Here is a 14,360-nt window from a genome sequence, read left to right as displayed (position 1 = left end):
AATTAAAAAATTGAACGTGTCTGTTCAATATAATGAGTGAGTCACCGCGCGAGTATCACAGCACTGAGCACTAACTGCAGGAGTCAGATAAATGAGCTGATGAGCTCGTGATGAGAGCTGAGGTAATCGCAACTACACTCGCGGCATACATTCACAACGCGAGTTCAGTCTGGCGCGTTTCAGTTCATGCCTTTGCAAGCTTAACTTTCATAGAAAATAATTTGAGAAGTTAAAACACTTACATTGCTCACCATAGCTCCGTTTAAATGAGTGCCTGCAGCTGCGAGCTGAGCTCTGAGTGTGATCTCCATCCCCCATGCGCGGGTTCAAAACATGCGGAAATGGCTCCCTCTGCTGGCTGTAGTCTTTAGCCTTTGGCAAAACATTCCTCCTATGATGCAAATATCTCAATTTGTGTCATAGGAGGAATTTTTATTTTAATTTTAGGGGGAGGGGGGGGGGGGGGGGAAGCACAATCATTTGAATATACTCCAGGGTTTCTACTGATACAAAGCCATATGCTAATCGCTGAAGTAACCCCTTTAAGAGTGTTAATATTTTAGATTGGGTGGGGTCGTTTTGTGCTGGAAATTGTACGCATACATCACTCTTGCGTGTCACGCCATTTCTGCAAATAGAAAAAAAATACTCTGGTCTACTTTGACGAGTATGGTGTTGGACTGGCACAGATTAGTTGTCCAACGAGCGAGAAAGGCTGTTATTTCATATGACGAGCTTCATAGGGGTTTAAAAAAAAGTCTGTATATGCAGGGCTGTCATGTGCTCCCATTCAGCTGAGACCTTTCATCCTGTTGTATTGGGGCAGGGCGACCCATGACCTCTCCATTCATTCAGCATGCCAGGCAAATGGTTCAGATTTAGTTTGATAGCGCTCCAGGTGGTGTGATGTTCCTGATTCCACAGGCCTTAATTCCAAAGTCTGTTCAGGAGTGGTAAAAGACCCTTTGATCACAGGTACAAAAACACACATAAACATCACCTTCTGTTCCGGCAGCGATAGCAGGGTTCTACGGCATCTACATACAAACAAAAGATCAATGTAGCCGAACGTCCTCCTTCAGTCTTATTTGTATAGCAGTTAAATTAAAAGAGGGGATCATAGAGCCGCATTATCCTTTTGTAGGCCATCATTGTGTCCCTGGCTTCTCATCCATGTCAAAGCTTTGGATTTGCTTAGTCACACAATCAAAGAATAACAGGTTAGAAAGCAGTAGACTGGCTGTATTCGGAAAACCTGAGAATGGAGACGTTTTGTGTAAAAAACAAACAAGACAAAACCTGAATAATGGGGATTTATGGCTTAAAACAGCCTTCGGATTCGCTCATTCAAATGCACATTCAGCCTTAGTTAATTCAATTCCCTTCTTAGCTCGTAGCAAAATGAAACTCAGAAGTTCTTTTTTCACAGATGATGGAATGATAGAACGACAGAAGATGATAGATAGAAGGACTAGATAGATGGATGGATGGATGGATGGATGGATGGAGGGATGGATGGATGGATGGATGGAGGGATGGATGGATGGATAGATAAATAGACAGACTAGATAGATTTTTGTGAACAAATAATTTAGATCTCTTTATCCCCTTTTATACCAATAGATGTTTGTCTCAAAAATATAAAAATACATTGACGCACAGAATGAAAAAATAGCGATAATAAAAATGTGATGATAAATGTGGAAATTCACATTGTGGTCTCAAACTTTGTAGAATTTGGTATAAGTGGCAAATCTGAGCACAATCTGAGATCTCTCTTGGGATATATTTCCAGATTCTAAATATCCGAGTCTCCATTTGTGGTTGAATAAATGTCATTCTCAGTAGGAGAAAGAATTGAGACATTGACGAGATCTCTGCGATTTTGCTTTCATATGGAAATATTTTCCTGGAGGTGCCCTCCAGGGTCATCCTACGCTCTGGGAAGTCTTATAACTGTGTCAATACTGTATAATCACACACAGTAAAGCTTTGTTCGTGTCACAGATGAAAATGCAGTGGAAGGATCAATACAACCGGCAATGATGATGAGGCTCAGTTGATCCGGGCGTACGAGTAGAAGTCGTTCTGCTCCCACAGGTCACACCTCTCTCTAGAGTAGCTTGTTACGAAAGAAATGTTCTTGTCCAGCAGGGCGATATGTGAGGGGAACTCCGGCCACTCCTCTGGCATCCTGCCTGTGAGGTTATGAAGAGGTTTGAGATGTTAGGTTCACACTGACAAATACCGATAACTTTTCTCTGAATAGAGTGACTGCCTAATTGTAACCAGATTAGGTTGAAAATGTACTTTTTCCAATCATTGGTTTTAAAGTTATATTTGCCTTTATTTTTAAAGTTTTACTGGCTATACTTTTGACCTTTATTGGATAGGACAGTGTAGGGATCAAACAGAAAAGCAAGGGGTGCAGAGAGAGGAACGTTATAAACAAAGGACATTGAGCCAGGGATACGCAGTTGCGCAATTTATAAATCAAAGTGTTTTAAGTTTTGGACCAGCCAGCTCTATCACGAATAAACAACAATCAGAATCAAAGCAAACATTATCAGGAAAAACTTGCTCTTCCACTTCCTCTGTAAACATCTTGGGCTGTTAGAAGTAGTTGATGGCTAGTTTGGATATCAGACAAAAAATCTTCTGGGGCCAGTTGTTCAAAAATGGTATCTGGATCAGAATGACCTGGATTTGGAAATACCACGTTTTGCTATCCAGGATTAGGTAATCCATTTGACTTTTGTGCCGTTTTAAATCTGGTAAAGAATCATCCTGATGCGGTTACACACTTTTTCAGATAAAAACACCTTACATTAAGTATAATATTTTTTGTTTAATATTTACAGGTGTTTGGGGATTGTTTTATGGCGCCAAAATCTACTTTTTTACTTTACTGTAGGCTAACGAAAGGTTAAATATGTAGCTTAATGTCTACTTCTAATTTATTCATATGTGTGTGTGTATATAGTACATGATGCAAATGTTTTATTATTGACCTGTTTTAAAGTTTTAATACACTTTTGTTCCTGAAATTCACCTTTCTGCTGGGATCAGTATAATCCGTTTTTTTGGGATCAAATGTATTATTAAAAGGTATTATAAATGATTTCATATATATCTTTGTTCTGTTGTGTTTATGCATTTATGTTGGTCTGTTAAATGGATCCACTCCATGTTGTGTGAAGATGATTTGATGCTGCAGAAATGAACTATATAGACCTATATAGTATATAGTATACCAATTTGAACTTTGCTAATTTAAAATATGATCGAAACAGTCATCTATTTTAATGACAAAAGTTAACACTGATATCAAAAATGGCCAGTAATAATATATTTTCTGTAATGTATCAAAACATTTTATTTCATTAAATAGTCAAAGAATCAAGCAGATCAATCAAGATTTAGTATAGATTTCAAGTGTTATGCTATTAGAATGGAAAATATCCTTAAACTTACCCTCTTTAGCAAAATGTACGAAATACTTGGTGATCAATTCCTGGAAGTTCACGTCGGCTGGTGACAGGGTCCCTAGCACCATTTCAAGACTCCTGAAGAAGGCCAGGCTGTCTAGAAGATTAAAGGCAAAGCGACTGGGAAAGGAAAGCCAGCTGGAGGCATTTGCCTGTTTTGATGGAGTGTAAGTCACCAGATAACGGTATACTGGGCTCTTTAAAGCACCTGGAATACATGTGACATCATTGAAAAGAATTAGATTTAACTGACGATGGAAAACAGCTCAGGATAATGTACAGTCAGAGGCAGAGGGGCTTTATATCATCCTGAATGAGTTTATTTTGCAATAATGACTAGCCTATCCTGCTTATTACATAGCCACTTAGCATGAAATATTTATTGGAGCTCACAAATGATAAAATATTCAGAGTGCTGATGAAGCTCAATTCCTTTTAATTGTGAATCGTGAAATGAAAAATTCATTTGAACCTGCAGCTCTCTTAGCCAGGTCGTTCCTGGGGCAGGTGACCTTCATGTCAGAGACCATGGTGGTGAAGAGCCTCTCTGGACACCGATCAGACGTCGGACACGGAGCTGAGCTATCATACAGCCTCAGCGCCTGATCGCTCAGGTTCTTTCCGAAAGGTGTCAGTTTGTCTGTGTGAAGGAAAAACATCACATGATGAGGAAAAACACAACAGACTCTTATTCATAATGTTCTTTTTTACATGTCTCTTTATGAGCGACTTACTTGTTACAATCCACCGATAGTCTCCCCATGTCCATGTAGAGATGTTTTCATATGGAGGACTAGAGTGTGAAAATATGTGATGTCATGTTCACAATATCATTTCCATGCTTGGGCCAAATCTGAATGTAATGAACAGGTTTTCTAAAATGAATTTGAATTGAACTGGCCACAGAATTTGAAAAGGAATGACAGGAAGAGAAATGTACTCAGCTGAACTTAAAGGGCTAGTATATATATATAGTTAATGTGCTGCGTTAGCGTGAGACTCTTTTCGGGCGATAAAAAAAAATAATGCCGTTAATCTATTCTCAAAGTTGGGTTGGGAGCTGGGTACATATATAGAGGTGTCACTGTTCACAAAATCCATGGTTCATTTCGTATCATCGTTTTAGGGTCACGGTTTTCGATTCTGTTTGGTTCTTGTTGTTGTTTTTTCTTTTAATCGTTAACACTAAAATTTACTTCAGCATATGATATATATCTTAATTATCCACAATTTAGGATTACAGTATTAACAAAATTGTTATATTATGTAATCATGCACAAACTGAATTTGACTTGACTTTAAGCACATTATTGGGACCATCTCTGAGAAAAGCTAGGTGAGATTTTGATATAGCAAGAGAGAAGACAATGATGGCATGCTTTACATTTGTTTGGCAAAAAAAGGACAATGTGTATTGCTATGTCTACAGGAAGTGGCTTTTTAGCACACAAAGATTGAACTTAAAGCACACAAAGATTAAAATGAAGAATTAATTTGCATTTATCAAACTGCCAACTTCAGTGCAACTTTAAGCCTTTATACTCGACGCGTCCGCACGAGCGCGAGGGTTTTTGAGCGGCAAAAATGACGTCAACGCAGAGTGGGCGGTAGTACGCATTCATATATTATTATTATTATATCATTTTTATATATTTTTTATCATTCAAAAATATGGGAATTGCAATGAATAGTTATAAATATAAAATATTTTAATATTTCTGTGAACCTCATTCCTATTCACAAACTCAATTGCAATTTAAAGAGGTTCTCAGTTCACACATTCCTGACAGTATTTTCATTTTACAACTTGTCACTGAAAATCAAACAAAGCAGGATACCTCAAATCAGTCTCCTGTTCAGTTGTTCCAACCACATATGGGACATCATTATAGACTCCAGCATTCTCCCAGGTCTCAAACGGAGGAGCTTTGAGAACATAGCCGTCAACTACTGCAACTGGACCAACAAATGTACCTTTAACTGGAAGATCGACTAAGTCATCGGCTGCCCATGATGGGTACTCCTGCCATGGGATTGCCTGAGTCAGATACAAATTACTGACATTAATTCAGCCACAGATCCATTTCTGATATATTGCTACCATTTAGAGAAATTAAACCCCTTCCTCTCATGTTCATTGGGAATTCATTGAGCGTTCGGTGAGTTCTGGCAGGCAGTCGAGGACTGATGATTTATTAAAGAGAGTTTACGGACGAAGAAGCCAACAGGTTGAGGCTGCTGTTAGTCAGCCATGACTCTGCTGTGGAAGGTTACAAGTCTGGCCATACATTTCTCACCTGAAGGATTTGAGTGATGTGTAGTCCTCTCAGGCAGATGGCGTCCTTGCAGCCAGTTCTCTCCAGGAATTTTAAGTTGACTTTTTCTGCTGACTCCAGGGAAGCGTTATACACATACGAGCCACTCATGTCAATCGCATAATGAAAAAGTCCTTTGGCTAGTGGAGACATCATCAAGGTCCAAACCGAAGTTCCACCTCATGATCACACAGGGAGAGAGATACTTATTATACATAAAGCTAACTCTTGTGAAAAAAAGTGCAATTAGTTATATTGGAAGTGCACTAGTAATGCACTTAAAATATTTTAAAAATCTGTACTTGTATTAATATATTTAAAAAAAGGACATAAAAGGTAAATGTTCATGACTGTTTCTTAACAAACTTAAAGGATTAGTTCACTTCAAAATGAAAATTTCCTGATAAATTGCTCACCCCCATCTCATTCAAAATATTCATGTCTTTATTCAGTTGAAAATAAATTACTTTTTTTAAGGATAAAATTACAGGATTTTTCTCCACACAATCGCAACCAAAATGTTGAAAGTCCAAATCAATGCAGTTTCAAAGGAAGGGCTTCAAAGGCTCTGCACAGTCCTAGCTGAGGAATAGGGTCTTATCAATCGAAACCGAAAAAAAACTTTTATATACTTTTTAACCTAAATTGCTCATCTTGCACTACTCTGTGACACACAACACAAATTGCGCAATCACATCGGAAAGGTTGCTAGATGTAGCCGGAAGTACCACCCCAAGCGAACATGCGAAGACTAATACAAACACCCTTTACAAAAAAACCTCCATCTCTAACTTCAAAATCGTCTGACATCGTTGTTTAACCTTTTTTTGCTAAAGGATGTTAGTATAAGTCTTCGCACACGAGCGCTTTGTAAACACGTGGGCGGGATTTCTGCCTAAGTCTAGCGTGACCTTTCCGACATGATTACGCAATCTGTGGTGTGTCACAGAGCAGCGTAAGATAAGCATTTAGGTTAAAGAGTAAAGAAACTTTTACGTTTATTTTTAAAAAAAAATTGAAAATTATGGTTTCGCCTGATAAGACAATATTTCTCGTCTGTTGATCATGCAGAGCCTCTGAAGCCATTGGAAGCACTTTGAAACTGCATTGGTTTGACCTTCAACATTGTAATTGAAGTCCATTGTGTGGAGAAAAATCCTGAAAAGTTTTCCTCAAAAAACGTACATTTCTTTTGGACTGAAGAAAGAAAGACATGAACATCTTAGATGGCGTGGGGTAGGGTTGAACGATATGGACAAAATTTCATATCTCAATTTTCATGCCAGATATCTCGATATTGATACAATATGATGACAATGTGTTTGGTGAAAACCAAGCATTTCTCAGAAAATAAAAAGATTTGAGCCTACATTTAAAAAATTGTGTCAGAAAATGTTTTTTTTTTTAAGCCTTTCGCACGTATGATCACAGGTGTAATCAGTCTAGGCTGGTCCATGGAGCGTATGATCAAGTGCATCACGATCAACTGCTAAATTCAAATGTTGAATTTAGCCAGAGACAGGCTCGCTCAGAGGCAGAGCTGTCATATATCACAACTTTTCAGTGTTTTCAACCACATACTGTTTATTTTAGATTTCAAACATATAAATTCACATAATTACTAAAAACACATTTAGAGTTTGTAAAATACACACTGATGTCTATGGAAGAGGTAATAATAAGCATTTCCATTATAATTAGACATGTTTTATTCAAATCAGATACACATTGTGTAAGTAACTTCAATGCTTACTTTATTCTATTCCCAGTTCACCAGCCACTTACTTTTAAGTATTTCGGGAAAAGTGGATGAATTCACGTGTTGTAAACATAGAGGTTGTAAATCCAACAGATCTGATTCTCTAAACTGCGTCTGCGACACAAACTAAACACGGCGGCGCCCATCGCGCATACAGCTCAACTAACGCGATCGTTATAAAGGTGTTTAAACAACAATTTACTTCCACTTGCACGTATTTGACAATCGGAATATCAGATATTTCATGCCATAGCTAACACATCGGTGAAAATTCTGAATAAAAAAGGCAAAATGACATAAAAGCAGATCATCATTGATTCAGCGCTGTTGCTGCAGCGGTGTGTCACGTGACAAGCAATGACGCTTCACCATGGAAATATACTTTCCACGTCCCTGGTAGTGTGTGTGTGCTGGCTTTAGCAGTGTATTCAAGGGCACTCGTAAAACTGATGTTTGTTGTGACCGGTTGTGACTGCCATACCAGAGTTGTATGCAGGGCGAGCGCGGAGAGGGGAAATCTATATCGTCTACATCTTTGCTTTTTATGCAATAGTAATATCTTGAAAGTTCATATAGATACGAAATAGATATATCGTTTAGCCCGAGCATGGGGGTGAGTAAATTATCATAAAATGTTCAATATTTTTTTTAAGGGAACTAATCCTTTAGGTACACTTTTAAAAATATGTTAAATTAAATTATATATTTTAAATAAACAATAAACATTAATGTGTTTGTTAACATACTACAGCATGCGAAAATTATTTTAATTGTATCTTTAGTGTGTTGTTTGATATTACGTTTAAAGTATGAAATTACATTATTCATTACAAATGAAATTTAGGAAAGAGTTCATATAAGCCTATTTGTTAAAAAAAATGTAAGCACATAGAGAGTAAAATTTGCTCATATCATTAATACTCAAAGAACAAAGTGGCCAAAAAGAATCTTAAAGGCACGGTAATCAATTTGATCCAGAATCTTTTTTTTGTTATGCTGGTTGAAAGTCTCTTCACATCCTGATAGCAGTCACGAAGTGAAGGGGCTAAATGTATTTATATGTATAAGACATTGGACCATAAAATGTTTGTGCAATCATTACATTCGGTCATGATGTTCTACCGGCCTATAAGCGTATATATTTATATATCTCCACGTACTTGCTCGAGCAGACATCACACGTCATCAGTGCGTTTCATGTTATGCACAATTATACAGACATCAGTCACTGTGCAGCACAACAACAAAAAAGACACCTTTTACAGTTCATCCTGAACCAAAAGAACCAGCTTATGCTGCATTCAGCGATAACTACTCTCATTTAGAAGAGCTGGAAACCCATGTTTGCACATTTCCTCTCTGATTGAGCTTTCTAGGATAGTGTATGGCTAATATGGCTAAATTTACCATAGTCTCTGATTCAGAGACTAGAGCTATGTCGTTAGTTTTATCCCGAAAACGCTCACCATCTGTGTAATTCATAAAAGCACATTTATTATGCATTATATAGTCAGGTTATGAACGTGTTAAGTTCCCACACGAGCACCTATACAACAGTTGATAGATTAACATGACGGGACATGCTAGTCGATGAGTTGAATCAACGTGATTCCACAACAACTAACGTTACATAAAGGTATTCCACTAACTATTCAGAAACGTTCATGTGCATTCTGTTGCAACCTCTTCCTGAGTCTCTCATCTGTGTCCGACTCAAGTTCAAACATGTAAGTCTGCACTCCCCAACTGGTTATTTCTGACATTTTTGTTGAGTGAGATTCTTTTTGTTGTTGACACTGTATCCGAAGCTCGTGTAAAAGAGCTGCTGGAAGGGAGGCGGTGAGCTGCAGCTCATTTGCATTTAAAGGGACACACACAAATAGGAGCAAATTTGACATGCTATAATAAATGATCTGAGGGGTATTTTGAGCTGAAACTTCACAGACACATTCTGGTGACACCAACGGTTTATATTTCATCTTGTGAAAAGGGGCATAATATGTCCCTCTTTAATAGTAGTTACTAGAGTGTTAATAATGCATTACTAATTTGTTCCTGTGTAGTTAATCATTATAGATGGAATGTATTCTAAAGTGTTACAGAAATGTCACAAACTTATTTAATTTCAGAAACATGTTGTCCTTAAAATACCACATTCTCAAAAAGTAAAGGGTACAGGGGATTATGCAATGGCATATTTTAAGTGTCCAAATAACATTGTTTGTTGTACCTGAGCTTTGACCAAATATGGTAACTCTCCCTGCATCACCACCGAAGTTATGGATATTCTGCTGGATCCACTGAAGTGCTTGGATCTGGTCCATGAAGCCATAATTCCCTTTGACAGAAAAAAAAAACTGCTAGATGAAATGTGATAAATTTCAAAATGCTGTAGTGACAAGCAGAGAGCTAACAGAGTCCATAAGGAAATAGATTTTTAACAATCCTTTATAAATCTTTAAAGACAGACCCACTGTGAGATCTGGGGTTGTTAATCGATGGTAAATGATTGGGTTGATGCCATCAGCCTAAATTATTTCAACTTGCAGTTAAATAATCATGTTTAAAAGCTGAATTTGTGGTGAAAAACATCATTACCCAGGATAACCTTGTACGTGGCCTGAGTCAGATGGATCTGCTTGATTCTGATCTTCTCTGATGAGTCCAGTTTTCAGCTGTGTCAACACTTGGTCCTCTAATGATTAGACAAGAGACCTGGAGAGACCCACAAACCAGAGTGTCTTGTAGTACACACTGTGACATTTTGTGGAGGGTTGGTGATGATCTGGGGGTTCTTCAGTATAGCTGGAATCAGGCAGATCCAACTTTGTGAAGGACGCATGACTCAAGCCACGTACAGTACAAGGTAAGCCTGGAAGAAAAATTGCTTTCTTCTGCTCTGACAATGTTCCCCAATTAGAAAGATTGGGTTTCCCCATAGGACACTGCTTCGTGTTGAACAGCCGGGCCAACAAAGGTCAAGAACCTGTCCTGGCCAGCCCAATCTCCAGACCTGAACCCCATTGAAAACCTCTGGAATGTGATCAAGAGGAAGGACACAAGGTCACAAGCCATCTAACAAAGCCGAGATTCTTGAATCTTTGTGCCAGAAGTGGCATAAAGTCGCCCAACAGCATTGTGAAAGACTGGTAGAGAGGCGCAAGATCCTTGGAAACTATGATTGGAAATTTGATTTGCTGAAATTGTGGCATGTTTGTTATTTGAACAGTTGTCATTTTCTGTGCTCTAAATGACAATGTTTTTACTTAAAATTTGAAAGAAATGTAGACACTGTTAGGATTTTATTGAATAAAAGCAAGTGAACTGAACAGTGACAGGGCCTTACCTGAGGAATTGGTGGGAGAGCCTTCTCTGAGCACTTTCAAGGCCATGAAGCCAAAAGCATTGAGCCTGTAATTCAGACTGACGTACACCATTTGTGTGTGGGCCGCCAGCTCTTCAGTGGGCGAGTAGCCTCTCTCCTGGCCGCTCAGCATGTGGAGGTTGCCTCCGTGGATCCACACCATGACAGGCAAGGGTTTTGCAGGCTGTAGACTCGGAGTCCACACGCTGAGATGCAGGCAGTCCTCCTGTCCCATGACCTGCCCGTTTTTTCGGAGGGGTTGCACCTGTGCACAAATGCTGCGGAATCGAGTAGCATCATACACGCCATGCCAACACTTTCCCGCCCCCACAAGATCCACCGGAGGTTGCCAACGATGTTCACCCACTGGCGGTACAGCGTACGGGATTCCCTTGAAAGAGTACGCTCCGCCTCTCCAGCTCCCGCGCAGCCAACCACAATCCGTTTGCACCTCTGCCACACCTGAACGTGGAGTCTCAGCCACATAAGCCAGGTATCCCGCGAGAGCGAGGAGGCTTATCACGCCACAGCCGATGAGGAACATGCATCTGCGTGACACCACCAGGAATGGACTGACATAGTGGCGACGGACGTACTGTATCTGTTCCTCCTCTTCGTCCTGAACTAGATAACGATACTCTGTCCCCTCAGGGACCTCATACACATCCTCACTCATTTTCTATCTTCTGTGTGAGAGAAAATACAAGTGTAAATCAAGACTGTGTACTTATCCTATGGGAGGGAACAAACATGCAAATATTTTCTGTGAAGCTTGTATTTATGAAGCTTTTTTAAATAATGCCATATAATACACATTGCAATCCATTATACATTTTATCTGCTACAGTACAATGATTGTGTATGATCATATTAAACCGTATTTATATTCATGACTATGACTGCACCTGTGGAGAATTGGTCTGATGTATCCTAACACGCAGCCAGTCACACATAAAATATAATAATGATCGTGTATTTTATTGCACTATACTCCAAATGGTACAATAAGTCAGGTTATGGTGTCCATGTAGACGTACATTAACGATTGTGAATGGATATGTAATGTATCATAATGTGGTATGCCTGTGATTACCATATAAAGCATTGCAATGCATTAGATGCATGCTTCACATTGTCGTTTGTGTTAGTTTATTCACAGCATGAGTGTGTGCTGTCGTGACAGACGCAGGATAAGGCGAATAATCAGCGGAAACCGCCAAATGACCCACCACGAAGTCAAACTTTCCACTTTTATGCTGACTTATTAATAACTATGATGTAAAAGTTAAAATATTAACTCACAAATAAACGTATACCACTATATGACGCTAAAGAAAAACTAGTTAACTGTGTGGAAAAACTGGTTTCGACCACAGATTAGACGAGGAACTTCTTTTTAGCACTGCACAGCAAACATATAAGTGTACTTTAAATATAAAAATATAACAAAAATAACAAATGTACCTCAAAACGTTTTGCTCCGCGAACGTCGACACAATGTTACAACTACGACGCAAGAAGTCGGGAGACATTTTCATTTCGATTTACTAAACCATAATAGATTTTAATTAAGTACTAGGCTCTTGCCTGAGTTCAATGCAAAAAGCTAAAAAAAAAAAGGTCACAAAATGACGCATGTATTATACTTACTATGACATTAGAGCTCGTGCACACATGTACTGAAGGCTATCAGACAAAACTGGTTGTTCGTCTCGTCTCCTGTCTTCTGACTCCTGCTCCGCCCATAACTAGAGCAAGGCTGCTTTACCAAACATCCAGCAGTACAGTAGTCAATAACACTTTAGACTAATGTCATTTAGTTAACATTAGTTAATGTATTAACTAACATGAACTAACCACGAGCAGTACATTTGTTACTGTATGTGTTCATGTTTGATAATATTAGCTAATAAAAATACAGCTGTTCGTGGTTTGTTCATGTTAGTTTATTAAAACATGTAGCCTAAACAAACACAGACAGACAGACAGACAGACAGACAGACAGACAGACAGACAGATAGATAGATAGATGAGTGAGTGAGTGATATGTGAGTGAGTATTTATTAATCTCACTTGCACAATAATGATTCGGTACCTCAAAATTAAAATCAGTCAAATGCAATATCAGAATACTATACAAACCTCCAATAGTTAAATGCTAAATAAAATAAAATAATTTGTGCATTTAATCTCACTTTATTGACCAGTGTCTTGCTGCTAACCTTTGATGATTCAGTTAAACCAAGCAAAAATAACTTTAGATTTTACTTTTGTTTTAGATTTTTTTTTATTTTTTCCTGTGTCCTATTCTTCTATTATCCAGAATGGCAGCACAGCTAAAAGGTTAGTGTGCATGTGAATCTGCATTTGTTTATCTCTAAACATAGTCCGTTATGTGGGGCAAAGTTAGTTTTAGGCCCTGTGTTTTTAGGTTTTTTTGGTGGGAACTCGTCAAACCTCTCTCCGTCTCTCTCTCTCTCTCTCTCTCTCTCTCTCTCTCTCTCTCTCTCTCTCTCTCTCTCTCTCTCTCTCTCTCTCTCTCTCTCTCTCTCTCTCTCTCTATATATATATATATATATATATATATATCCAAAAAACACATTTTAAAAGCATTTAATTATTCAAATCTTAGATGTTTACTAAGATCCTTCAATTATCTATTTAAACCCACTATAACATTTAAAATATCACTAAGCTTTATATATATAAAATCAACATTTATAGGGTACTTTCAATTAGGAGGTGGCTGTCCCAAACCCTAACATCTAAATTTCAACTTGTGAAAATTATATTGAAACATTTTTTGTAATTTTTTCCTTTCTTGTTTTTAAACATATATTGTTGATTGTTTTTAAAAAATGAAGTATAAAAAAATAAACATTTTATATTTTATTTTTAAATCATGAAACTTTATGTAAAAAAAATGTATCCCGCATTTTCATGTCACTACCGAAACAGTGAATGTTTTAGTCCACTGGCTGAGACTGATTTTAACCACACCCCTAAATTTTGGATCAGGAAATATTCCTGTGTCCCTCTCTCTCATATGCTACTTGGTGAAAAGATTTGTCCCATCATTTTGATGTAATTGTGTTTTAAAGTCTGAAAATCTGTGTGTAACTTTAAGGAATGTCACTACCAAACACATTTTTTCTGCGATTAAGAACAGTTTTTTGGATGTTATTCCATAAAATTTCGTTTTTATATGTGTACAACTGTTCTGACCAGTAATTGCTAACCGTGTGCTGATTAGCATCTTCGAACTAGGCTCAAAATTATCTAAAATTGTCACTACCAAAACAGTCACAACCAAAACAAATCTTGAAGTTTCGGTTGTGACATCATTGTTTTGGTAGTGACAAAAGGGAACAAATAATCCTTTATTTTGAGGATTAAACTACAATTTAGTACAGTTATGCAAATCATTAGTATTG

General features: G+C 38.0%; 1 protein-coding gene across 2 annotated transcripts; it reads right to left on the bottom strand.

Moving 5' to 3' along the window:
- Positions 1-463: 463 nt before the first annotated feature.
- si:ch211-71n6.4 (para-nitrobenzyl esterase) lies at positions 464-12,678 on the bottom strand. Of its 2 annotated transcripts, none has more exons than XM_067419387.1 (9): positions 12,577-12,678; positions 10,909-11,612; positions 9,793-9,900; positions 5,786-5,982; positions 5,327-5,526; positions 4,223-4,281; positions 3,961-4,128; positions 3,475-3,696; positions 464-2,198 (listed from the first exon to the last, which is right to left on the bottom strand). In XM_067419387.1, exons 2-9 carry the CDS (start codon positions 11,600-11,602, stop codon positions 2,056-2,058), a joined length of 1,791 nt encoding a protein of 596 aa, XP_067275488.1. In that variant the 5' UTR covers positions 11,603-11,612; positions 12,577-12,678; the 3' UTR covers positions 464-2,055. The 2 variants fall into 2 exon arrangements, with proteins under 2 accessions (XP_067275488.1, XP_067275490.1); XM_067419389.1 differs by lacking the exon at positions 12,577-12,678 and adding an exon at positions 12,391-12,543.
- Positions 12,679-14,360: the final 1,682 nt, after the last annotated feature.

The sequence above is a fragment of the Pseudorasbora parva genome, chromosome 16, assembly GCF_024679245.1.
Source record: "Pseudorasbora parva isolate DD20220531a chromosome 16, ASM2467924v1, whole genome shotgun sequence".
Taxonomy (NCBI): domain Eukaryota; kingdom Metazoa; phylum Chordata; class Actinopteri; order Cypriniformes; family Gobionidae; genus Pseudorasbora; species Pseudorasbora parva.
This window is presented reverse-complemented; position numbering and strand designations above follow the sequence as displayed.

What these genes read in the sequence shown, in the direction of transcription:
- si:ch211-71n6.4 (XM_067419387.1), bottom strand. Translation starts at nt 11,602, where the DNA reads ATGAGTGAGGATGTGTATGAGGTCCCTGAGGGGACAGAGTATCGTTAT. An exon ending in CTCTCCCACCAATTCCTCAG is followed by an intron (nt 9,901 to 10,908) that starts GTAAGGCCCTGT and finishes TTTCTGTCAAAG; the next exon opens with GGAATTATGGCTTCATGGAC. An exon ending in CCTGGCTAAGAGAGCTGCAG is followed by an intron (nt 3,697 to 3,960) that starts GTTCAAATGAAT and finishes CATGTATTCCAG; the next exon opens with GTGCTTTAAAGAGCCCAGTA.